At 36.7% G+C, this 27722-nt stretch overlaps 1 protein-coding gene across 2 annotated transcripts; it reads right to left on the bottom strand.

Moving 5' to 3' along the window:
* Window positions 1-6649: 6649 nt before the first annotated feature.
* Window positions 6650-27292, bottom strand: LOC129755129 (ribonucleoside-diphosphate reductase subunit M2). Of its 2 annotated transcripts, none has more exons than XM_055751469.1 (5): window positions 27030-27292; window positions 8336-8560; window positions 7990-8270; window positions 7397-7844; window positions 6650-7331 (listed from the first exon to the last, which is right to left on the bottom strand). In XM_055751469.1, the coding sequence occupies exons 1-5, from the start codon at window positions 27099-27101 to the stop codon at window positions 7179-7181; spliced, it is 1179 nt and encodes a 392-aa protein (XP_055607444.1). In that variant the 5' UTR covers window positions 27102-27292; the 3' UTR covers window positions 6650-7178. The 2 variants fall into 2 exon arrangements, with proteins under 2 accessions (XP_055607444.1, XP_055607445.1); XM_055751470.1 differs by lacking the exon at window positions 27030-27292 and adding an exon at window positions 8638-8755.
* Window positions 27293-27722: the final 430 nt, after the last annotated feature.

Genomic DNA, 27722 nt, shown 5'->3' with positions numbered 1-27722 from the left:
ATTGTAGGAAGTGTGCCGCATTATGCTGGAAACACGAGAAAGAAAATTTTCACACGTGTGCTGGTGAGGGAAAAGGAAACGACATACGTTCACGAAGACTATGTTGATGACCGCCCAGCCACCCACCGGGACACCGGTTTCTACATTCGGCTCCCCGATGCCGAAGGACGCTTTCCGGTTTTCATGAATGAAAATCACGTGCTCTTGTGGAAACGAAGCTACAAAAAACTGGGAGCGCGATTCTCTCCGAAAGAGCAAGAGCGCGACAGCAAGATTATTTTGATGTCCATTTTCTGTTTCAAACATGACTTGCACGCAACTTTGCATTTGATTTTTCAAAATTTATATGTGTTTTTGAGAAGAAAAAAAACTGAAATATTTATACTAATTAAACTTTTAAAAAGATAAAAAAAAATACTAAGTAAAAATGAAGATAAATTAGATACACAGAAAGAAAAATGTAAATTTACGTTACACGTTTTCGAATCGTCGCCGACAGAATTTGGAAAAGACTATAGCATTTTGACGACTGCAAAGAAATTCTCGTGCAATTTCATGTACCTAAAACTCAGCGTTGGCAACGTTCGTCCGTTCTTTTTTGTACCTGTTCGTGTGCTGTTTGCTTCTGTTCGAGTTAGAGGTGGTACGTACAAGATTTCTAGCCAGCAACGTTCGTGAAAACTAAATGCAATTCTATTTATTAAGGTATGTGTGTGGAAATGTGGGTATTTCAACAACTTGTATTAATTGTAAATTTGTTATTTTGCAGAAAATCACTACGATGGATTCAATTTTTTCCGGCACCTGTCGTCGTTTTCGTCGCTGGGGGAATTGAAAAGCACCGAAAGGCGTTTGTGTCAAGTCGAAAAGATCAGTGAAGTGTATTCAAACAAACCGAATAAAGGTTCTTTATTAATAATATCGCTGATTAGTTTTTTTTTTTTCAAACACTCCTTTAAACAAAATATCAATACAAGAGAGGTTGAGCATGTAAATCTACAGTAATCAATCAATATCAATGGGACTGGGAATTTACATGTAACGAACAGTATTGATACATGTAATAACGCGATTCCCTTCTACCCATGCAGTTGCATGTAAATCTACGTGGATTTTTCTAACTGTGTAACAATGGAACCACAGCTGTTTGAGCTTTGCATTTAAGCAAGCACATTTGAAGGCAATTAAATCATAAAAATACTATTAGTTCGAAAAGAAACGCATACGATAGTTTTTTTTTATTTTAAAACCCGCTTGGGCATCATTTGTACCTGTTGGAAGAGTTTCTCAACGAATAAATGTAAATGACGACCATGCGAATGGCCAGAGCCCATTGAAATAAAAAAAAAAACATAGATTGAGCTCTGTTCAAATGTGTGCTTCAGAAAAGGAATGGTAATAATTGGAAAATTCATGATTTTTTTTCAAAAATAATGTTTTAGAAAAGAACTGAAGTTATTCATAACGTTATTAATAGAAGTTATTCATAAAGTTTTTTTTTTCAATAGGATTTTCAAAAGAAAAAAGTTGCTACAGCTCGTTACTCTTTGATCGATAAATACTTTTTTAAAGTACCTAAACTTGTAATTTAAATTTAAATTTATTGTATCCACAGATAAGAACTTTTAGATTTTTTTTAAATCAATCGTTTTCAAAGCTAAATATGATTTTAAGAAGAACAATAGTTTATTTTTGCTCATTTATATATTTTTTAAGAAATTTGATAAATTTGAACACCGGTTCGACTAGTATCGATGAAAACATTTATTCATTTAATGATGGAAAGATGGAAACTAATTTCTATCTGTAATTTAACAAACCTGTTGCTAATTTTGGAGATTTCACCGATCACTGCGGAATATTTGTTCACTGTGGTGCGAGTTCACGTTCACGTTCGCGTCCGAGTTCACAAGAACTGTAAACCAGGATATTATTATTTTTGCTCCTGCCAAGCCGGTTTTCAGTTTTTTATTGCTATTGTTACTCCCTGTCAGCAAGTCGTTCAACTAGCCGTCAGCAGTGTGGCCGATCGAAGTGTGAAAAGCCTTGCCAGTAACTCGCAGGAGAAATTTGACCATGTGTAGAGCTTCGCCAGTCGCAAGACGTAGAAATGTTGATTATCCGTAATGTCAGGTAAATTTTTGACGTTTTGTAGTTAGGACAAATGTATGACTGTTTTCAAAAGCTTTCCAAAAGCTCACTAACTAATCTAAACTTTTCTACGGAGGACATGGTGTCGCTAGTGTTTGCCTAATAACTCCCATTGTCGTGCTTTATCCCAAGGTGTGTATATATTCAGGAGGTGTTACCGAATATCTAATTTCCGATTCAGCCATTTTGGCTATGTAGGCTATGCAACTATATGGAACTCATGAAGTTTGTTTACCTACAAACCACCGAAAAGCTGAGCAAAAAATAAACAAACTCATTGAGAGCCCCGCTCACTCCTCGCCTACTTACTGTGAAAGTCGGAGAACCTAGTGTATCAAAAGACCTTGCTTTATCCGTCATGCGAGTAGTGAGGGTCCGTCAATTGAGTAGGGGTAAGGTTTCCTAAATGGGCCTATCGGGTTAAATGACCCTACGGCTGTTTGGTGAAAAGGCTGACTAGACAGCTTATCTAACCAATGCATTTTGAGGGTGATACGCTTAGAACATAAGGCAAGAAAGAATTTTATAAATTTACAAACTCAAAAAAAATTTAAAAATCATACAAGGTTTTGGTACATTTTGATGTAATATTTCGACTTTTAAAAATTATACGTAAAGAAGCTTAAAACAAAAACTAGGATGGTTTTTGTTTCTTACTCAAATGAACTTCAGAAATTAAACATATTTCAGCTTTTGCGGAGGTTTAATAATGAAATAAATATTGGAATATTCGAGTGTTTTTGTATGCCCCCATCATGTTTGTAAAATGCCTCCATCCTAAAATAACAGGTTAAATAGAATAAATAAATGATTTTTATCATTGAACCTTCAAATCTAAGCTCTGAATAACATCTTAAGAGAGAATTGAAGAACTTAAAACAGATTTGATACAGTTTTTCTCAAGGATGAACTGCCTCCATAGCATGGCAACCCTAACTTTTGTTTTATTCCATAAAGTTATAATATACATATATTTTTATAAAACTTCAGCTTTGTCGTACGGAAATTATTACTTTCTAGCAGTTTCAATGAAATTATATGGCAAAAAAACAAAAATTTTGTTCAAATCATAAATAGGCGCATTTAGCCCGCACGGTTTGAGGTTCGGCATTTTAGACAACACTTATAATAAAATCATTTTCTTGGAAACAGAAGAAAATTTTAACATAAAAATTACTCCAATGTATAGAAAACAGATGCCTGCACACGTGTATATACACAGTAAACGAAAATTACCGAGTTCGGTAATTTTGTTACCGAAATCCTAACATGTGTAAATCGTTAAACTGTCGGTATTTTTTACCGAAAAAATTACCGAATAGTTTAACGATTTACACATGTTAGGATTTCGGTAACAAAATTACCGAGCTCGGTAATTTTCGTTTACTGTGTAGTTTTTGTACACATATTCGATGTGATATTTGATTAAATCAGTGTTCTGCTTAATAGGCGCATATAGCCCGCTCCTCCCCTACGGTGCCGGTCGATTGATGAAACAAAACAGTCAGGTCAAGCGTGACGAGCGAAATTCACCAACCCTGGTTTTGATGCTCGCGTTGTTTGATTGTTAATCAATTTACATTTAAAATTTTAGGAACGTTCTGAGAGCTTCAAATTTTAATTCAAGAGCAGTAAAAGTCGTTTATAATAATCAACTGTCAACACATACACGCAGAGAAAACTTGGATTTTGAAACAAAACAAAACTGACTTTGAATCAAAAAATTCATTTTTTGGAATCAAACTCTTGTTTTCTTTGAATCAATGAATTATGGTTTTGATTCAAATGAATATTTTTTGAAAGGATAATTAAATTTTTTGAATCGAATAATTTTGGACTTTGATTTTAAAGAATTTTTCTGATTTAAAAAACATTTGTTTAATTGCATATTTCTTTTGAAACAAAGTAAATTTTCTTTTAACCAAAGAAAAATGCTTTCGAAGAAAAGGAATAATTTCTTTAAATAAAAACTTCAAACAGAAAAATAGAATTGAGTTTGGCGCTTGTGTTATATCTAAACCAGTTAATCACAGTTAGCTTAGGAGAATTCAGGATGAAGAATGGTAAGTATATCTGTTAATAAAAAAGGGAATATTTAAGAATTTTTATAAGCGCTTGCATTGTACAGAACCACTGCTCATTGCACCCCAATAGTGGTTAGTTTATTTTCGGCCCGATCTTCAGCGGCAACTACCAGTCGGATGGCGAGGAAAGACAGCAACGGGACTTGCTTCCGGAAGTCAGCCCACGAAGAAATGCCTTTACGCCAGACTGGTAAACTTTGTCACCGAAATTTAGGATTGGATCATTCAACTATATAGTGAACCATTGTTTTTCTTAAGTTCGTGAATAAAAAAGAATTAAAAATGTTATATTTTTCTTTTTATTGTTTAAAATTCCTAATAGGAACTTCGGAACAACAGAAAATATTTCTTCCAATTGGAATAAATGGGAAAGAGTTCAAAGAATAAATGCTTTTAAATCTAAATCTTCGTTACATTGTAGCAAATGAAAACAACTTTGTATTTAATGAAACTGTTTTTTGTTTCAAAGGATTAGAATTTTGGTTCAAAGATTTTTCAAAAGAAAAATTCTTCGAAAAAAAGAAAAATGCATTTGAACCAAAGGAATTTTTATTTATCCCAAAATGAAATGAAAAAATCCTTTGTTTTTGCGGCACTTTCCTTTGAAATAAAAAATCTTTTCGCTGCGTGTATGAAATCAGCCCTGTGATGAATACTGATAACAATCAAGGTGGCTTTAAACGATGATTTCGAAAATCGTGGCTCCAGAGAGCAATTGAAGCTGTTAGAAAATGTTTTATTTTTCCTTTTTCGTTCTCGTAATCAGCAACTGGGTGCGCTAAACAATTCAACAAGAACTATCCCATGTGAATCCGAAGATGTTGGAATATAAGCTTTTACATTAATAGTCGGGGCTCCAGAGAGCGTTAATATTCGTGATTATCTTTAAATTGGTTCGGAAAGGCAACATAACATTACTTATTAACATAAATCGAAGGTGACAATAATCTCAAAACACGTCAAAAGTAGGATAAAAATCACTCGATAAGGTTGAAAAAAAACATAGCATGAACAATGCACGCATTTAACCCGGAAATCCTAGTTATGATTCGACTCATGTCATTTCGTCTTCCATTTTTAAATGTATATGGTTACTGTAATATATATTTTAATATCTTTTTTCTGATACATTTTTTCCCAGGACACTTTGATCATTTTACTAAATATTTCTACGTTTAGTAAGAACTTTGCTCACATAGAGGTGCGCATGGCATATCTCCCATATTTTTGGGGAGTGAGGTATATTGGTTGCCTGACCCTAATGGAAAACTGATATTGAAGAATAACCCCTATAAATCCCTACCTTTTTGCCTTGTTTAAAGTGTTTACTGTTGAGTCGCCGCGTCTATTACGGCCCTCTTCCCTAATAACTAGTGAAACGAATACCCTCGACACATTTAAACTTGGTAAAAGATAAAGGCCTTTTCAAAACTAGTTGTAAATTATAAAAAAAAAAAGAAATTATATTTCCATTCATGATATATAACATCGGAATCCAAAAAATTGGTAACTTCAAATGAATTTTTAAAGCAGCCAAAGTTGACATAGTGAAATTTCAACCGGGATGGTCACGATCTTTGTTCAAAAGCACCATCTTTGTTCAAAAGCACCATCTTTTTTGACCATTTTGTCTTTTGGCTGAATTTTCGGACACTAACAAAATTTTTTTTTTCTTCATAAATAGATAGTTAACATGTAGACAATTTCAAAATGGTATAATTTATCAAAATCTGTTCAGCAGTTTTGAAGATAGGCTAATAGTCCTTTTTTCAACCGTAACGGAAGGTTAAGACAAGACGTTGTTTCTGATTGATTTTTTTAACTTAGATCCTTCCTAGTACCAATATGACACTAATGAAAGTTTTGACGGCTTGTCATTTTTTCAGGTACATTCAACATAAAAAAATGTGAGGTTTCAATGGAAGATTTAATCGTTATTTTTTACTTTGCTTAGCCTGTACTTGATTTTTTCAACACAAATCTTAGTGTTTTATTTCGTTAATCTGAATACTATTTTCATAGAACATACTTTTTTCCGGGATATTAAGCCCAACGGGTTTATTCATCCCAATATCCTCCGTGGCTTGTCATAGAACATACTTGGAATGAAACTGATTTTTTATATGAGCTTCGGGTAACATTGACATTTACGGCGTGGGAAGGTTAATGAGGTATTCTCGAGCATCTTGAACTTTCCAGATTCAATCGATCAGCGATTTGATCGGTGAGAGTCGGTTCAGTATCGGAGAATTGGTACGTTCTAAGAAAATAACCTTTTATGAGAAACTCAAGTTGTTTTATTTACTCAGAAATCAGCCTTAGTTAGCGGTCTTTTAATTTTATTCTAAACCTTTAAGCTCATTCATCTCGACGAAACATATTTTCTCCAACCAAAAAAAAAAATAAAACAAGGGTTCGTTTACGAGTTGATTTATTGTAAGTTATTTACAAATTTTAGAGATCCGAATCCGTAAAATATAGTTTACAAAGTAAGCTCGAATAATAATAATGCTACGGGATGGTTTTGTTATAATGGTCTAAGATTACTCTTCCCTAAACAAGCTATGTTTTGCGTACCTATTGCTTCAGATTAACATTCTGATCGGTAAATGTGAGTTACCGTCGTCAAAAAAGGTCACTGAAAAAAGTCTTACTCGATCTAAGTGTATACATTAATCTTCTCTTAGTAATGGAGTTCTATGATTCTCAGCTATAAAATAAACAGTTATACACTATTGCTCCGCAATTATTCTCACAAACAAAACCACATCACGTGCTCGCTTATTGGAGCCTATAAATATATATTTGTGCAATTGATCTTGCGAAGCGTCACTAAGAAATGAAGCGGTCACAGGATAAAAGATTATGTTTATGTTTAATCTTGAACACTAAACACGTCTCACGTTTATATCCTTAACGTTTCAAGCGGTACCTCGCTAAGCCTCAGAAATCAGCGTCTAATGTGAACACGTTGTCAAGACGGTTGGCCATCACTCCCCATTTTTGATACTCTCCTACCTTCTTCTCGAAGAAATTAGTCTTACCTTCCAGCGAGATGAACTCCATAAAGCTGAAAGGGTTTTTAGTATTGTATATCTAGAAAAATAAAAAAAAAACTGGTCATTCAATGCTATTGCATTTTTGTTAACAGCAAAATGTACCTTGTCAATGCCCAACTCCATAAGCAATCGATCGGCTACAAATTCTATATATTGGGACATCAGTTCACAGTTCATACCCAATAGATCTACTGGAAGAGCTTTCGTCAAAAATTCTTGCTCAATTACAACAGCTTCCCGAATTATTTCAATAACCCGTTCTTGGGACGGCTTTTGAACCAGATATTTAAACATTAAGCAAGCAAAATCGGTATGGAGGCCTTCGTCGCGAGATATCAGCTCGTTGGAGAAAGTAAGTCCAGGCATCAGACCCCGCTTTTTCAGCCAAAAGATAGCAGCAAAGCTACCACTGAAGAATATTCCCTCAACTGCTGCAAAAGCCACAATGCGTTCTCCGAAGTTAGCACGTTTACTGGAGATCCAATTTAATGCCCAATCCGCCTTTTTCTTCACACACGGTAGCGTTTCGATAGCGTTGAAGAGGTAATCTCTGTTGGTAATAGAAACCAGAATAGAAGATATCAAACAAAACAAATTCTTGATTAGATCAGCTGTAATACGAATCCTATTGCCGGGCTTCAGCAATTTATTTATTTTCACCCGAAACGTTATGATTCGTACAACTATAATCATACCTTTCTTTAGAATCCCTTATGTAAGTATCAATCAGCAGTGAATACATCTCGCTGTGAACATTTTCCATCGCAATCTGGAATCCGTAGAAACAGCGAGCTTCGGTCACCTGAACCTCTTGACTAAAGCGCTCAACCAAGTTCTCATTAACAATACCATCGGAAGCAGCGAAGAAGGCCAATACGTGGGAAATGAAATGCTTCTCTCCAGACTTCAGTTTTCCCCAGTCAGCTAAATCCTTCGAGAGGTCAACTTCTTCGACGGTCCAGAAAGACGCTTCGGCCTATGAGAAAATGAAGGGCCAATGATAGTTGAATAAAATGTATTCTTATATGGTTTATTACTTACTTTCTTATACATTTGCCAAATATCATGGTATTGGATCGGAAAGATGACGAAGCGTCGAGGATTCTCTTTCAGTAGAGGCTCAATCGACGGATCGAAAGGTGTTTGCCCAACCTTCTGAACGGCCGTCATTTCCTTGGAATCGCTGGATTGGACCTTCTCTTGTTGATGATCCATAATGGGAGACGACACGTTTGCTCCACTTTCTGTTAGCACTTTTCGTACATTCTGTAAATTGAAAAAAATCATTTCAGTTAGGTTGGGTTGCTGATAAACGATGTAATGTTTTATGATTCTAAAGTTACACTTATTTCACAACACCTCGAAAAAACCTCTTTTCACTTTCGGAAGAAAAATAAAACAAACATAAGGTTCATCCGCAAATACCTACTGTTCGTTTCGTGTAAATTGCAATACAACTACAAAAATTGTTGATGTTGACGATAAATGGCAATGGGAGAAAAGAGACCATGTGCGCAGTAGGTAGGGAGTATGCAGCAAATACATAGCAAAGTTTCAAGAATAATTCGAAGGCAAATGAGATGAATGTGCGAAATTTTCTTTTAAATTTACGAAAAATATTATGGTTTAGTAAAGCTAAAGCAACAGGTTTCTAATTCAATAATCAATCCGACTTAGCGATAATCATTGGAATAGATGTACTTCAAGCAGGTTATGTGCAAGCGATATTATGCCGCTGTTGTTGACAGATAGATTCTTAGCAAATGAACAACCTAAATGGCTGTAACTAGAAAGCAGCAGTGAAACAGAGAAAGTGAACTCGTTACGTTCAGCAATATTCGTTCATAAACTTGATGTTCAGCAGTGATCATTCAACTAAGTAAATTACAGACCCCGTTCGATTTTGGCAACATGCCCGTACATTTTGTGTTGCCAAAATCGAATGTTGCCAAAATCGAACGGTTTTTTTTCTCAATTTTTTTTTCAGTTATTTTTACAAAATAGTTGTTATTATTATCAAAAACGATATTTTTAGTCAATTTCCGACCATTTGAAGTAATTTCTAATTTTTTTCATCATGTTTTTGATGCATTTTTCACTTTTCTTATTTTGTTTAGAATGTTTGTTTTCATTTGTTTCATTTGCAGTTTTCATCATTCTTCATCATTTTCCAGTTGTTTTTATCATTTTCAGTCTTTTGTTTGAATTTGTTTCTTAACTTTTTGAATTTTTCATCTTTTTGTAATTTTTGAGTACACCTAGGTTTTTTTTTACACGGTTTTTTTTTACGCGGTTTTTTTTTACACGGCTTTTTTTACACGGTTTTCGGGAATTAACACGGTTTTTTTTTACACGGTTTTCGCGAATTAACACGATTTTTGAGAGAAAATATTCTAAGTCCTTTTCAACGGAAAACACTTAGAATCTTTTTGAAGTTGGGAAAATCTTATCTCTTAGACTAAGAACATGATACATGAGACCTAAGACCTGGGACCTGAGACCTGAGACCTGAGACTTGAGACCTGAGACCTGAGACCTGAGACCTGAGACATGAGACATGAGACATGAGACATGAGACATGAGACATGAAACATTAGAAATTAGACATGAGACCTGAGACCTGGAAGCTGAGACAAGGGATATTAGACTTGAGACATGAGAATTGAGACATGAGACCTGAGACCTGAGACCTGAGGCATGAGACAAGAGCCGTGAAACATGAGACTTTAGACCTGAGACATGGGACATGAGACATGAGGCATGAGACATAAGACATGAGACCTGAGGCAAGAGACAAGAGCCATGAAACATGAGACCTGAGACCTGAGACATGAGACTTTGGACCTGAGACCGGAGACAAGCTACTAGAATTAGTACCGTATTACCACACGTCCAGAGGGGACGGGGTCTAAGCCCTCGGATCCCTGGTCGTTCCTCTGGGGATCAGTGAGGGTGGGTATACATCACCTTCTTTTGCACTGGCTAGCTCGATCTGGATGTCAAACGAAGGACCTCAAGGTCGGCTTTGTGCTTACTCACAGAACCCAGGACTCGGATGTGATATGTGGATGTTATAAACAGTGATATCGTTTCAAATTCGTGTTTTATTGAGTGTTTATAAAATCTGTATGTTGTGTAAGGTGTCTTGTGTATTGTGTGTTTAGGGCGGTATTCTCACCGTTTAGCAGGCCTGCGACGAGGGATTGTGTCCACGTGGTGACGGCTTGAGCGGCAACTCTAGGGCTCTTCTGGTGATGGTTCTGGTGGTTGTTCTGGTGGTGGATCCGGTGGTGGTTCTGGTCGTGGTTCTGGTGGCGGCTATGGTGGTGATTCGGATGCGCCGGCGCTTGGTCGGCGGCTGATCTCTCGCTTAGTGGTGTTCGAGGATCATCAGACAAACGTCTGATTCCTGGTTTCTGGGCTTGCCGGGTCTCTGGCGGGGACCGTCGAGCTCTAGTGGTGGCTGAGGACCTTTCGGGGTGGTTCTTGGAGGTTTTCTTTGGGGACTGTTTAGTAGTTGGCTCGGCAGATCGCTGGTCTTGGGGACGGCTCGACACGTGCCGCTGGATATAATTCTCCAGTTCTTAACGGCACGGGCACGGATTCCATCTAGCACAGGAGTTCCGTTGGATTTGTGTCCCAATTTACGACACGGACGACCTAAGTTACGCTCCGAGCACCGAAAGGGCTGATTTACTGGCCCACAGTCTAAAGCAACTGTCCGAGGTACGCGAAATAGCCTTAAACTTGGCAACACGCGCAGACGTTCTTCTGGTTCAGCGGTTACCACCCGAAAGAGAACTTCATCCGGTCTTCTGCCTCGATCTGTCAACCGTCTTCTTTACCATTGTCACCCACTGAACTATATTTCGCCTCTTTGTGTTGTGATGTTATACGTGTGCTGTTATATGTTTGTGACGTCTATTTTATCTAGCCATTATTTAATTCAAATTTGAAATTTATTGCCTAACATTTATAAAATGAATAAATAAATAAATTAAACAATAAACATGGAATAAATAAACAAAAACCGACATGCAAACTATAAACTGTTACTAACGGTAACAACCGCGAGAAACAAGTTTAGCTCCGATTTCTACATGCGACCCCTCTAATGAAAGGTTTTGACTTGTAGATGACGAAAAATAGTGTCGCGACTTCGCTAGTACAAGCTACTAGTGTTAGTACCGCGAGAAACTGGTTAAACTCCGATTTATACTTGCGACCCCTCTAATGAAAGGGTTTGACTTGCAGATGACGAAAAACAGTGTCGCGACTTCGCTAGTACAAGCTACTAGTGTTAGTACCGCGAGAAATTAGTTAAGCTCCGATTTCAACTTGCGACCCCTGTTATAAAAGGGTTTGACTTGTAGGTGATGAAAACTAGTGTCGCGACTTCGCTAGTACAAGCTACTAGGATTAGTACCTCGAAAAATTAGTTTAGCTCCGATTTCAACTTTCGACCCCTCTAGTGAAAGGGTTTGACTTGTAGATGACGAAAAATAGTGTCGCGACTTCGCTAGTACAAGCTACTAGTGTTAGTACCGCGAAAACTAGTTAAACTCCGATTTATACTTGCGACCCCTCTAATGAAAGGGTTTGACTTGCAGATGACGAAAAACAATGTCGCGACTTCGCTAGTACAAGCTACTAGGATTAGTACCGCGAGAAATTAGTTAAGCTCCGATTTCAACCTGCGACCCCTCTAGTAAAAGGGTTTGACTTGTAGATGACGAAAAATAGTGTCGCGACTTCGCTAGTACAAGCTACTAGTGTTAGTACCACGAGAAATTAGTTTAGCTCCGATTTCAACTTTCGACCGGTCAAATGAAAGGGTTTTACTTGTAGTTGACGAAAAATAGTGTCATGACTTCGCTAGTACAAGCTACTAGGATTAGTACCGCGAGAAATTAGTTTAGCTCCGATTTCAACCTGCGACCCCTCTAGTAAAAGGGTTTGACTTGCAGATGACGAAAAATAGTGTCGCGACTTCGCTAGTACAAGCTACTAGTGTTAGTACCACGAGAAATAAGTCTAGCTCCGATTTCAACTTTCGACCGGTCAAATGAAAGGGTTTGACTTTTAGGTGATGAAAAATAGTGTCGCGAGTTCGCTATTACAAGCTACTAGTGTTATTACCGGTAGAAAGAAGTTTCATTTCCGATTTCAATCTGCGACCTATTAAGTTAAAGTGTTTGAAGCAAACAGAACTCAAGGTTAGTTGTGAGATACGTCTCGCTGGTCGAGTGGTTAGCGTGGTAAGACGGTAATCGCTGGTCCACTGATGGCATGGGTTCGATTCCTATCTCGGTATTGGAGTTAAATGTTAATCTTAAATTTTCAACGTAATTAATTCAGTCTACAAAGCCTAAATCGGCATAGACAACGTATGTCTTTTAAACAGAGATACCGTCTGGTGCATCTGGTGCATCATGCAACAGTTTTCAACTTCAATGGCCTTTAAAAACATTATTTCCGCAGATAATCATACCGTTTGTACAAAAAAGTTTTAAAGTTGATTGCACATAAAATTGAGGTAGTCAGAAAAATTATTGGTTCCACAAGTTGTGATGTATTTGTAATGTCGTAATGCATGAAGCACCAATTGCAGTAGTTTTTGGCTTTGTTCGAATTAAATTTTATATTTTTTTAACCATAAATGTTTTTATGGAAAAAAGCATGAGGGTTCAACAAACAGTTAGGGGTGAAAAACACTGTACCAAATTCTACTAGCTGAAATCATAAAAATTCATGATTGGATGGATAAAAATTTTGAAGTTATATTTTCATTAACCGCTAATTTTTCAAAGAATGCGATGTTTGATAAAAATTTTCGATAATTTGTAGCATCTTGTTCAAATTTTCAAACAATCAAAAAACGCACGGGCTCACAGCTCTCAGAGCTCTCTAGAATGATGATTTTACTCAATTTTCAGCTGGGTGCTGCAGCTTCTGCTTGCGCGTTTTGATTTATTTTGCCAGTTATTAAAACAAAACGTGATACAAAATATAAAACATACACTTTAAATACTATTCAATTCTCCGGATTCTCAAGATTACCCCCTGTAACCAATATCACCAAGAAGTCAATCCCTTTCACTTGACGGGTCGAAAGTTGAAATCGGAGCTTAACTAATTTCTCGCGATACTAACACTAGTAGCTTGTACAAGCGAAATCGCAACTCTATTTTTCGTCATCTACAAGTCAAACCCTTTCACTAGAGGGGTCGCAAGTCTAAATCGGAGCTTAACTAATTTCTCGCGGTACTAATCCTAGTAGCTTGTACTAGCGAAATCGCGACACTATTTTTCGTTACCTACAAGTCAAACCCTTTCACTTGACCGGTCGAAAGTTGAAATCGGAGCTAAACTAATATTTCGCGGTACTAACACTAGTAGTTTGGACTAGCGATTTCGTGACACTGTTTTCGTCACCTACAAGTCAAACCCTTTAACTAGAGGGGTCGCAAGTCTAAATCGGAGCTTAACTAATTTCTCGCGGTACTAACACTAGTAGCTTGTACTAGCGAAGTCGCGACACTATTTTTCGTCATCTACAAGTCAAACCCTTTCACTTGACTGGTCGAAAGTTGAAATTGAAGCTAAACTAATATTTCGCGGTACTAACACTAGTAGCTTGGACTAGCAATTTCGCGACACTGTTTTTCGTCACCTACAAGTCAAACCCTTTCACTAGAGGGGTCGAAAGTTGAAATTGGAGCTAAACTAATTTTTCGCGGTACTAATCCTAGTAGCTTGTACTAGCGAAGTCGCGACACTAGTTTTCATCACCTACAAGTCAAACCCTTCTATTACAGGGGTCGCAAGTTGAAATCGGAGCTTAACTAATTTCTCGCGGTACTAACACTAGTAGCTTGTACTAGCGAAGTCGCGACACTATTTTTCGTTACCTACAAGTCAAACCCTTTCACTTGACCGGTCGAAAGTTGAAATCGGAGCTAAACTAATATTTCGCGGTACTAACACTAGTAGCTTGGACTAGCGAAGTCGCGACACTGTTTTTCGTCACCTACAAGTCAAACCCTTTCACTAGAGGGGTCGCAAGTTGTAATCGAAGCTTATATAATTTTTCGCGGTAATAACACTAGTAGCTTGTCTCAGGTCTAAAGTCTCATGTCTCAGGTCTAATCTTTCATGGCTCTTGTCTCATACCTCAGGTCTCATGTCTTATGTCTCATGTCTCATGTCTCAGGTCTCAGGTCTCATATCTCATGTCTCATGCCTCTTGTCTCATATCTCAGGTCTCAGGTGTCATGTCTTAAGTCTCAAGTCTCATGTCTCAGGTCCCATGTCCCATGTCTCAGGTATCAGGTCTCGTGTTTTTTTTTTTTTTTTTTTTTTTTTTTATTTATTATTTATTTTTTCCTCGGACAGGGAAAGCCCGCTGGAGTTAAGCTTCTCTCAAGCCTCTTCTCCAACAGGCACAAAACCCTGTCAAAACAATTTTAACAATTCGTTTACAATATTAGGTATTCCAAAATATGTATGAGCACTCCAGTGAGCGAGATAATGCTCTGTGAAGGAGTGCTTGGCACTTTTCATTTGCTATTTCACAATTTTATACAATATAATAAATAGGGTGTTACACTTGTATTATACATATTCGTAGCTTTTTGTGGCTGCTGCGGTGGTGCGTTTCTGATGGGAGGTGGCGGGTGGCGGGTGGGTGGCGGTGGTTTGGAGCGGCGTTTGGGCGGCGGTGGGCTAGGTGGAGGGGCGAGAGCGAAAAGATGATATTAATAAGACGTGTGGCACAAATAATTTTTTAGCGGAGGAAGCGGTTTATGTTCTGCTTGCAGATCGATAACAGTTGCGCTTTGAATCGCGAGGGCGTTGAAGACCGTTTCAGGGTCTCTGGCAGGTTGTTGTAGAGTTTACTGGCAAAGTAGCTGGGTTTCTTTTTCCCGTATTCCGTCCTTACACGGGATAGGCGGAGATGATTTGCGTTTCTGGACAAGCGGTGCGACGCCATTCTCTCGAGGCGCAAATTGTGGTGGGATTCTCTGCTTGTCAGGAGTTTGTGGGTGAACATTAACGTTTGGAATTCCTGGGCACCTCGTATTGGAAGTATCGAGTTGTTCATGCCATATAACAACTCAGAAGGATATAAATAAGGCAACTTGAAGATAGTCTTGAGGACACGGTTTTGCATGGTTTGCAGTTCCCTGAGGCGGCTTTTACATGCTTTGCCCCACAGCGATACTAGGTATTGTAACCTCGAGTGGAAAAGCGCGAAGTAAACGTTTTTCAGCCAGTGCGTAGGAATAAACGCTGATATTTTCCATATTGCACCACAGACCGGAGCGAGTGTTCGTTTCAGTTGCTCTATGTGGGGTGACCAGCATAGAGTATCGTCCAGAAGTAATCCCAGATATTTGAACTGGCGCACTCGTTCAATAATCGTATTACCTATACGGATTAATGGCAGCTGTGGTATGGAGCGACGACCGGAGTTGAACAACATGTACGATGTTTTTGATAGGTTGAGCGAAAGCAGGTTACAATCGAAGTATTGCTGAAGGACTTGCAGGTCATTACCGATCCATTCCACAATCTGGAGGGGGTTGGAGTGACTATATGATATTATGGTGTCATCTGCAAAGAGCCGAACTTTGCCATGTAGGTTCAGTTGTGGAAGATCGTTGATAAAAACTAGAAACATCAGCGGACCTAGGTTACTCCCTTGTGGTACTCCCGTTGTAATGAATTTTTTGCTACTTGAGTGTCCTTTCAGAGACACGAATTGTTGTCGATCTGTTATGTAGCTCTCAATTAACCGATGAGGCTGACCTCGTATGCCATACCAATCCAATTTTTGCAACAGCAAGGCGTGGTCTATTGTGTCGAATGCTTTCCTTAGGTGTCTTAGGTTTCTAGTCTCAGGTCTCAGGTCTAATGTCCCATGTCTTTGGTCTCATTCTTCAAGTCTCAGGTTTCATGTCTCAGATCTCAGGTCTCTGGACTTAGGTCTCAGGTGTCATGTCTAAAGTCTCAGGTCTCATGTCTCTAGTCTACATTTTCAAGTCCAGGTCTTATGTCTCAAGTCTCAGGTCTCAGGTCTTAAGTGTCAGAACTTCAAAGCTGCAGAATTCGAATGGTCTTTTTTTACACGGTTTTCGGGAATTAACACGGTTTTTTTTTACACGGTTTTCGGGAATTAACACGGTTTTTTTTTACACGGTTTTTTTTTACGCGGTACGTATATCAGTGTAAAAAAAAACCTTACTGTACTTTATAAATTTTTTGAAAAATTTTTGTTTTTGTTGTTGTATTCTATCACCATTTCTGAACGTAAAAACGTATTTTTGGTTTTTGTCTAAATTATATTGGTCCTGTTATACAGAAAACGAAAAGGTCATGTCGTTTCTAAAAACCGTTCGATTTTGGCACATGTGCCAAAATCAGATGTTGCCAAAATCGAATGTTGCCAAAATCGAATGTTGCCAAAAACGAACGGGGCCTGTATAAGATATGAACAAATAAAACAATCTTTGAAGAAATTTTAATTTCGAAAGAAATATCGTGGAAGACAATTTCATCAAAGTTAACCCCCGCACTCACATATTTTCCTATGTAATTGATTAGTAATTGATTAGTTGAATTGAGTTTTACGTAGCTATTATTCTTTGAAAATTAAAATCTGCAATAGGCTGGAAAACAGCTCCAAGGGGTTTTCAAAACATCTGTCAGGGCGAGGTTTTTGAGATTTTTTTTAAATCCTAGATTTATTTATTAAGGCTTTTTATAAAAAAAAAAACGGTAGTATTGCAATGAATATTTAAAAATGATTTACTGAATTTAAAGAAAAAAAAACCAGAGCCACATTTGTTGGTTATATCTAGTTATATCTATCTATTTCCGAAAAATATTTAGTTATATTTATTTCCGAATAATATTTTAGTAATTAAAAAAAATTGTATTTCCATCTATTTCAAAGTTTCAACAAATATCAAATTTTTTAATGAAAAGTTAAGGATACGTTAAAAAATATTAAAATAAAAAAAAAATCAAAGTAGGTACGCATTTTCTCAAATAAATTTTTATGAGGGATAGTTTCGTACTTCTTGTATTAATTTTTCACCAAAAAAGAAATCTCCTTATCATCTTTATAGAGATACTAGCTAACCCGGTGTGCTTTGCTACACCTTTCAAAATCAAATGATATTATAGGAATTATTTGAATTTTTATTGTTTTCTTAGGATTATTTTATTTAAATCAAATTGTAACGTAGTTCAAAGCAATCGCTATAAAATGAGAGCTGCAGCTGGAGTTTCGATTTGCAACACAAAGATAACTTAAACTTATATTTTGAATCTTGATCTATAAATTTGTGTTGAAGATTTGATAATTTTTATCGGTTTCCTTAAGCTTCGCCCTAAAAAAGCAGGGTCCCAAATTAATCGTTCGCAAACAATCTAACTTATAAATTGTGGTTGTTTTTGTTTGATATGTTCTGGATTTATGCTAAAAAACTGATAAGAGAGCACCCCCTGTCCTCCCTTTCACTCCTTACGGAATGGAGATGGTGATCCTTAATAATCACACCCATTTTTTTCGTTCCCAAAAATCCTCTTATATCAGATATAGTTCCATTGGTTGATACCATACCCAAGTTGAGTTTTGTCCATTTCTCGGATTTTGTAAAAAAAAAAGTTAAATGTAAGCTTTCCTCTTCCCTTCCCATATTCCCAATTCTATAATCCTACTGCAAGAAAGGAATTGTTTCACATAGAAGAATTTCTCGTGTTGAAATACCATCACATGCATAATCTGGTTTTATTTGCTTAGTAAATTCTTGAGTTGTGCATAAACTTGAAAGGGAGTACCATCCTCCTTTATGTTCTCCCCATTGAATAGAGAGGTGAGAACTTAATATTCATAAAAGTATTTTTCGTACTCAAACACTTTTTGATGCCAAATTTGGTTTTTATTTGCTCGATTAATTCTCGAGCTATGCAAAAAAAATGTATGGATGCCCCCGTTTCTCCCTTTATATCTTTCCGCTAAAAGATGGGACTTCAATTTATAATAGAAACATTTCTCGTATCCAAATACCCTCACATGCCAAATATGGTTCAATTTCAGTCAGCTCTCCAGTTATACTAAAAATTGTAAGGGAGACCTCTCCTCCTTCTTTTCATCCTCCTCTTCGAAGAAGTGAGGGATACCAAATATTCATAGAAGCATTTCTCGTACTCAAATATTGTTCCGTGAAAAATTTGGTTTCATTTGCTGTAGTAGTTCTTGAGTTATACAGTAAAAATTGTATGAAACTTCCTCCCTCTTTCCTTTCTACCCGCTGGAAGTAGAAAGGGGTCTCAAACAATCATTAGAACATGTCACGTTCCCAAATACCCGCCCATGCCAAATTTGGTTTCATTTGCTTAATTAGTTTTTGAGCTATGTAAAAAACTTTAAAAGAGGTCCCCTGCCCCCTTTCTATCTCCCTACTGAAAAGTGGGAGGGGTCTCAAATAAACATTGAAATATTTTTCGTATCCAAATACCATCCCATGCCAAATTTGGATCCAATATCTTGATAAGTTCTCGAGTTATATGAAAATTTGTAAGGTAGCCCCCCTCCCCCCTTCCTATAACACCACTGAGAGGAGGGAGGGGTACCTGATATTCATACAAATATTCTTCGTTCCCAAATCCATCCCATGCCAAATATAATACCATTTGCTTGATTGATTCTCGAGTTATGCAAAAAATTGTCTTTTGTTTGCTTTTGGCCCCTCCCCCCCTTCATGAGAGAGGGAGGGGTCTCAAACCACAATAAGAACCTTCCCCTGCCTCCAATACCCCCACCTGCCAAATTTCACGTAAATCGGTTCAGTAGTTTCCGAGTCTATAGGGAACAGACAGACAGACAGACAGACAGAAATTCATTTTTATATATATAGACTAGCTGACCCGGTGTGCTTTGCTACACCTTTTAAAATCGAATGATATTTTCAGAATTCACTCAAATGTTTATTGTTTTGTTGGCATTATTTTAAATCAAATTATAACATCATTCATAAGCAACCGCTATAAAATGAGAGCTGCAGCTGGAGCGGATTGCAATCCAAAAATAACTTAAACTTATATTCTGAACCTTGAACCATAAATTTGTGTTAAAGATCTGATAATTTTAATATGTTCCTTTAAGCTTCGTCCTTAAAAAGGAGGGTCTCAAATAAATCGTACGCAAACAATCCAACTGATGAAATATGGTTGTTTTTGCTTGATATATTCTGGATTTATGATAAACACTGATAAGAGAGCCCCCCTCCCGCGCCCTTCTCCCCCCCCCCCCTGCTGAATGGTGGGGTGATTTTTAATAATCATACCCATTTTATTCGTTCCCAAAAATCTTCTTGTATCAAATAATGTTCCATTGGTTGATAAGTTTTTAAGCTTAACAACAAAATTTATATGAAACAGAAGTATATCTTAAGTCGAAACCGAAGATTTATCATGAAGATCTATTGGATATTGTGAGGACGTAGGAGAGAATTTCCCAGGTGCTTCCTATTGGCTGAGTTTTGCGCGGTTGGAACGTGAAATTTAGAAGCAAGTGAAGAACAATGTTGGTGAAAAAGTACGAATCCGAGATTTTGCATACAAGTATAATTGATAGCAAATACGAAGATCTCAAACGAACGTGGCATGATGAAGATAAACAAAAACCCAAGCTAAGTATTATTTTGATTTATATTTTCTCAAATCATTGTAACATTATTTTTACGGTAGAACCAATTGGCAAGTTTTTTCATCAACTTTTTATGTTATTTACGATTGAACCATATACCCATGTGGGTTGAAATACGTCAAAAATCCACATTATTCTTCCAATAGTTTAAACGAGAATTTCAATTTAAGTATCGGACTACCGATTGACGGAATTTGAGTTAATGATAATATGTTGATATTATGTTATTCCTTTTGATTTAGTCAGATTTGTTTCGCTCATTAATAGAACGAATTTGTTTTGGATGTTTTGGGAGCTGAGATAAAATCCAAATTAATTCTATGATTGTTCTAATAACTTCAATATTTTAACTTATAAGTGAAATATTATTGAATGCTCCCTTATGTCGGTCGTTCTAACATCTATAAATCGGTAGTCGGTAATCGAGTAGTTTCGGTAGTCGGACACACCCTTTAATCATAATATCGTTCGATTAACGAGCAAGTATATAGTTCAAAGAATCGGTGGGTGATTATTGAACTGTCAAAAAGAAATCGATGTTGAGAGTTACAGAAACAAGAAGATATTTTTTTCCCAATTTCAAGAACTCATACCAAATTGCATTGAATATCCAACATTCAAAAATTATGAAAACTCGTTCATTTTATTTAAAACAGTTTGAATTTACTTTAAATTTCACATCGCTTTAAATCTTTGTAAGAATTAGTTTCATAAAAAATTAACAATTAAAAACACACAGTGTGACAAATTCACTAAAGTTGTTTTATGCATTTTAAGTTAGATGTTTTCAAGGTTTTAGTTATTTTCAATAGGGATAGAGAAAGTTTGAGCAAATAACTATTTTCTTTTAGATCTGGGTGTTTAAAGTAGAATGTTTGACCTTTAAAGAATACTTCAAGTTAGAGGTTTTCAAAAAAGTAATACCAGTAGAGTAATAAACTACATATAAATATTTGGCATGTGTGGAGTAGCAAGTTTCCAGATTGTCTTTTGAATCTATTCTAAAATAAAGTAGGGTGGTCGCAGAAACAGTCATTAAAAGTTAATATATATGCTCGACTAGAAAATAAACATGAGGCGAAGTTAGGTCATACAGTAATGAAGTTGAGAAACATTAAATTTTCAAAATATTTGAATTTCGGTTTGATACACAAAAAAAGAAATAAGAAAGGTGTGATAGTAAACTTTTGAGTATCCGCCAATTTCCAAACAATAATTTACAACAGCTTCAGTCAACTATCTAAAACCTTAGGAAAAAATTAGCATCTGGTGTCTATAATATTATTTAAGAGTATCATTCGAAAATTTTAGGAGATAGAAAGATTGAAAAAAGTCAGATCCATACACTTGTCAAAAGTGTTTCCAGATCTTATCCTTTTGCCCACATTCCCAAACGATTTTTTTTGCTAGGTTGCAGAGGTGACCTCGGTCCTAAAGCGCAAATTTATGTCTTTCATCCCTTTCTCTGTTTTCCTCACTATCTATTGACTACTAGGACGTGGCCGGCGCCGTTATTGATGGTCAAAGAGAGAGCATCAGTTTTGTGCATTGAGAATGAGCTTCTAATCCCAAGAACCATTCTTTTGACCCTTGTTCAAAATTCGTGGCCTCGGTCAATCACGGAGTAGCAACCATTGGCGATGTGGAACTTGTTCTACTGAGCCACGCCTGCGATCGTGGAATTCGAAATGCATTCGTTTCAAAACACTGACAAACGTATAATCATTTGTTTTTAACTTCTATGCCTCAAAAAATAATCAACAAAATTGTTTAAAGATTATCTTTAATTTGAAAACTGTTGATAAAGCATTTCGGGTTCAATGATTAAGGTGGATGTGAGTAGTCAATCAAGCTAAGCTAAGCTAAGCTAACAACAAAATTTATATGAAACAACCTTTTTTCAGCTCCTACACTGTAAAACGTAAGGGTCCATAACAATCGTAGAAACATATCTCTTAACCAAGTACCTTTCCATGCCATATTTGTTTCCATTTGTTGGCTTCGTTAGCATAAATTGAGAACTAATGCTAACAAAATTGTAATTGGCTCACCTCCCTCCCTATGTACTTACTCACTGAAAGGAGGATGGTGTGTCAGATAATCATAGAATCATACCAAAATGATTTTCCATGTGAAGTTTTGTCCATTTCTCGGAAAAAAAGAGTTAAGTGTAAGCCTTTCTCTTCCCTTCCTTTATTTCCAATTCTATTACCCACTGCAAGAAAGGAATTGTTTGACATAAAAAATCTTCTCGTATTAAAATACCATCCCATGGCAAATTTGGTATTATTTGCGTTGTAAATTCTTAAGTTATGCATAAACTTGAAAGGAAGTACAATCCCCCTTTCGTGTTCCCCATTGAATGGAGGGGGGAGAACCTAATATTCACAAAAGGTTTTTTTGTTCTCAAATACTTTTTGATACCAAATTTTAATTCATTTGCTCTATTAATTCTCGAGTTATGAAAAAAAATTGTATGGAAACCCCCCTTTCCCCCTTTATATCCTTCCGTTGAAAAAAGGCGGGGTTCAATTTATAATAGAAACATTTCTCGCATCCAAATACCCTCACATGCCAAATATGGTTCAATTTCTCGATCAGCTCTCCAGTTATACTGAAAATTGTAAGTGAGAGCTCTTCTCCCTCTTTCCTCCTACTTTTCGAAGGAGTCAGGGATACGAAATATTCATAGAAGCATTTCTCGTACCCAAATATTATTCCATGCCAAATTTGGTTACATTTGTTGTTGTAGTTTTTGTGCTATGCAATAAAAATTGTATGAAACTTCCCTCCCTCTTTCCTTTCTCCCCGCTGGAAGAAGGAAGGGGTCTCAAACAATCATTAGAACATGTCACGTTCCCAAATATCCGCCCATGCCAAATTTGGTTCCATTTGCTTTATTAGTTTTTGAGTTATTTAAAAAATATGAAAGAGGTCCCTCCCCCTTTTAACTGTAAAGAGGGAGGGGTCTCAAATAATCATTGACATATTTTTCGTATCAAAATACCTTCCCATGCCAAATTTGGTTCCAATATCTTGGATAGTTTTCGAGTTATATGAAAAATTGTAAGGTAGCCCCCCTCCCCCCTTCCTATTACCCCACTGAGAGGAGGGAGGGGTACCTTATATTTATTGAAATATTCCCCGTTCCCACATACCACTTCATGCCAAATTTGATACCATTTGCTTGATGCGTTCTCGAGTTATGCAAAAAATTGTCTTTTGTTTGGGAGGCCCCTCCCCCCCTTCATGAGAAAGGGAGGGGTCTCAAACCACAATGGGAACCTTCCCCTGCCTCCAATACCCCCACCTGCCAAGTTTCACGCAAATCGGATCAGTAGTTTCCGAGTCTATAGGGAACAGACAGACAGACAGACAGACAGACAGACAGACAGACAGAAATTCATTTTTATATAAGGTACACCGGGGCAAGTGCAAACTCGGGGCAAGTGCAAACGTTCATCTTTTCTCTGTTACAAAAAAAGTAAAAAATATTTCTTCTTCTAGAAATTGTTGTTTAGACCCAAACAAACAATCTGACATAGATAAACAAAACTTTCTTTAAATTTTTCACTAAAAACACGGCACTGTTTGATCACACACGAATTCAAGTTCGTACTAGACATGAACAGTGTGTTTTTGTTTTGCATATTTTGGCTACAAAAAAGGGCATTCAAATCCGAATTTTCGTTAAAAGGTGAGTGTTTGAGATCGATATTCAAGTGAAAGCAGAAAATTTATGATAAATTTTCATTACACCCCGAAAGTTGTGAAAATAATATTTGTTCTTGTCAACCCACACTGTGGGGCAAGTGCAAACGACACTACCGGGGTAAGTGCAAACGCACCTTTAAGCCATGCAACATAAGCCATTTCAGAAAATTCATCACCAAAATGGTTCAGCATTATATTAAAATGGTCAGAAGGGGTATCCAAAGTGTTGTATCTGAAGCGGATGTTCGAAATTCCTTAATGCATTAGTAAATGAAGGTCTTTTGCTTAAAACAACAGTCACCAAAAATGGAGTTCCAAAAAGTTATCAATATTGCAAGAAAACAGCAAACATATCAATCAAAGTTGATAAAACGTACCGGAACATGTATTCAATTCATTTTAAGACCGATACACTGACTCCTCTGTGAATTAGTTTGGAAAAAGTATTGCGTTTGCACTTACCCCCATAAACGGGGCAAGTGCAAATTTTGAAATTTTTTCACAAAAGCACCGTTACTTTTTACCAACATTTTTTAATTTTTCACTTCCAACAAGAATTTGTTGAGAACTATTTTAGTGATGCAACGAACGATAATTGATAATTTTTGAACATATACATATTTTTCTAGGACATGTGAAAGTTGAACTATGGTGAAAACCGTTTGCACTTGCCCCGGTGTACCTTATATAGATTTATACAAAAACATCTAGGTTCTTCATCTGTGCTATCGTGCATCATAACTTGATTCGTATTTCATATTCATTAACTTTGCACTGCCTTTGAGTGGTCTATCCCAAGGGAGTGAAGGTACAAGTAGAGTAACAAGTACAATTCGTTTGGTGTTGGGATAATGTGTTTCCACCGACAGAAACTAACTATATCGCTTATAAATAGGAAATCCAGCCATTATGATGTGGAATGTTCCATAGGATGTGTAGACGAACCCGCCTTCTCTCGGCGATGTGGATTAAGATTAGGAACTAAGATAGAAGAAACAAGATGTACTAAACTCCAAATTAATGATGAATTACTAGATGTTCAAAAAGAAACAGCAAAAGAAAAGCAAAAAATCACCATTAATGAACTGCTGAACAATAAGGTACACCGGGTTAAGTGGGTACGGTTTTTGGTTCAACTTTAAGAAATCATAAAAAAATCAGCAGTGGATCAATTTTGATAAGATCGCGCCCAATGTGATGCAGAACATGTTGTTTAGAAATGCTGAAGAGATGAGCTTGAAAGACGCAAAGCGAAAAAAGTTATCACGTTAATTGTTATGGACTGCTGGTATCTTCACTTACCCCGCCTTATAAGGGTAAGTGGGGACGGTAGATTTTCCCTTTGCTTTCTCAGGAAATTTTCAACAAATTTGTGTTTTCCTGGTAGAATATGTTATTTTATTGCTCGAACCTTCCAAAATTTTGAAAAAAGTTTGTGGTACGATTATTAAGGCATCTTTCAATGATTATTGTGTGTAATTAATGTTGCAATTTTATCAAAAATCTCGAAAATATATACTTATTCCAGTAAAAAAAACAAGTAACGACTTCTTCGTAAATTGATTTTTTCTATCGAAGTGATTTTTTTTAATCGATGCTGGCGTTCGTTAATTATAAACAAACGTATGCAAAAGCGTTGGAAAGTGATTACTGGGTGATGTCACCCAAAAAATCAAATTACGGATGCGCTGCAATTTTCCCAACTTCCCCGGTGTACCTTTTAAAAAAATATATAAAATTTACACGAATGGATCATTAATTAATGGATCGGGTGGATCGATAATAAAAAAATACAGCTGTGGCCTCGAACTGACTAACTGGAATGTGACCAGAAGAACTTTATTAGAAATGTTATTACTTTTAAAAAAACAGATGCATTTGATTTTAATAACTCATTTATAACCCCACGAAGAACGAACGGTCGTCTTATATACCACGTGAACTGTTAAGCATAACAGTTAAAAACCACAAGACTGGAACGATAAGTTCGAGCCAAAAAAGAAAAAAATCTTTGATGCCATACATAAGAATCAAAATTACTGCATCAGTAGACCACCCATTCCATAAAATTATGCATTATAGAGTTAAAAAAGTTAAAACCATCCTTGTTGTAATTGTAATTTTATTGAGTAACGATAGCCTTCTTTGGTTATACATAAGGTCACATGATCTCTTCTATTTCGCTACAATAATGTCCAGCTCAATCAAATCTGATTGCTAAAATAACCCGAAAGCATCAATTTCCTTTATTCATGGAAAAGAAAGGCCAAGTCCTGCTGAGCACGAACACATGCTTTTTTGCTGAGTATACAATTGCAGAAAACGACAGAAGGAAACCAGCACATTTCAAGAAGGGTGCTTTAAAAACACGAAAGAACAGGAAATCTGCGTGAACGCTGTCTGTTCAAAACATCGTAACGTTTTTATTCTTCTGTTCCTTCAATTCTCATGCTGGTATTCTCGGCTTTGATCTAGGTACAATGGCTAAAAATCGACAGCTATGGGTGGAAAACTTAAAAAAAAGTTTAAGTTTCTTATTTTCATTATCTTAGAAATAAATTATTCGCATGAGAGGTATACCGAATTTGGACATTTGTTTGAAGCATTTGTTCCGAGGACAGATGGTCGGTCAATAGTTTATGTCATTTAAAAACACTATTACGGCGTGTTCGTAAATTGATTTTTTCTATCGAAGTGATTTTTTTATCGATGCTGGCGTTCGTAAATTACTAACAAACGTATGCGAAAGCATTGGGAAGTGATTTGACATCTACCAAACAAATCGATCGACTGATGCATCACCCAAAAAAATCAATTTACGAACGCGCCGTTATTAGTTCATAGGTATAGGCATATAGGCTATCTGGAGATCTTTTTCAAATATTTGGAAATAATTTTTGTTAGACTCAAAATAACAGGACGAATGGTATGAAACTTGATATTTGCATTCGTTTATTATTTTGCAACTGATTCCTTTCTATTTGTTGCAAGACATTTCAATTAAAGAAATTAATTACTCATTTAGTTAAAAAAAAAACATGTTGACCTGCGGGCACTGCAACACATTGTTATATCCCAATTATAATTGTTTGACAATTTTAAACCCTGAACACCGGAATTAGGAAATGGAGTAAGGTAAGTCAAAAGTGGAACAGTCAATAAACTCAATTAACTCCTGTATAGCCTTTTTTTTAAGAACGAATCTAATCAATGAACTTTTGTGTGAATGACTCATGACAATTTTCCCGCATTTTTTGTCGAAACTCCACGTTGCCTATTTATAGCTTGAAAAATCAGGCTTACCTTGATGGAAACTTTTTCCATTTGTTCGGCAATGTTCTCCTTTTCTAAAATGTTTTCCCCGATACGCGACATTTTTTTTTTGCAAGAACTGTTTCGGGAGTTATAGGATATGATGAAAAAAGGATCACTTCAACTAGTTTTATATAAATCTCGAGCGGAGGCAATAGCCAACCTTCACTGCACTAAAACGGAACACAGAATGAGTCCGATGGGCGGCTAAATCGCTAGTAAAGCCCACCTCTTTACGAAAATTCCCGCGAAAATAGAAGGGAAAGGAAAAACGGGAACCCGCCAGAACCGACAAAAGGCGCCAAACGCGGCAAATATTTACGGAAAATGAGAGAATTTCCAAGTCAGAACGACAGAGATAACATATGGGCGATGGGCGCGCTCGCAATCCCAGTGTGTTAAACTAAGAAAGCAACAGCCTTCACTCCATTAAGCTGTGTAAGAGTAAAGAGCAAGCTTTATTCTTTTTAACAGGCCCCAAGCCTAATTAGCTTCGTTCAATCGTAGATAGAAATCGGTTTCTACTGGTAGTTGTTGAATGAGCCAATGTTTTGGTCAAAACTAGTCAGGTCAGTCAGTTCAATGAAGCAAGTTTAAGTATGTCCAAACGGTCCAAACCATTCCCGCTCGGCAGGAGGATTCGTATCGTCCGTTTTGACCTGGTAGGAATCCATCGATGTCAAT

Source organism: Uranotaenia lowii, chromosome 3 (assembly GCF_029784155.1).
Source record: "Uranotaenia lowii strain MFRU-FL chromosome 3, ASM2978415v1, whole genome shotgun sequence".
NCBI classification, from domain to species: Eukaryota; Metazoa; Arthropoda; class Insecta; order Diptera; family Culicidae; genus Uranotaenia; species Uranotaenia lowii.
Note: the sequence above shows the minus strand (reverse complement) of the source record. Positions and strands in the feature narration are given on the sequence as shown.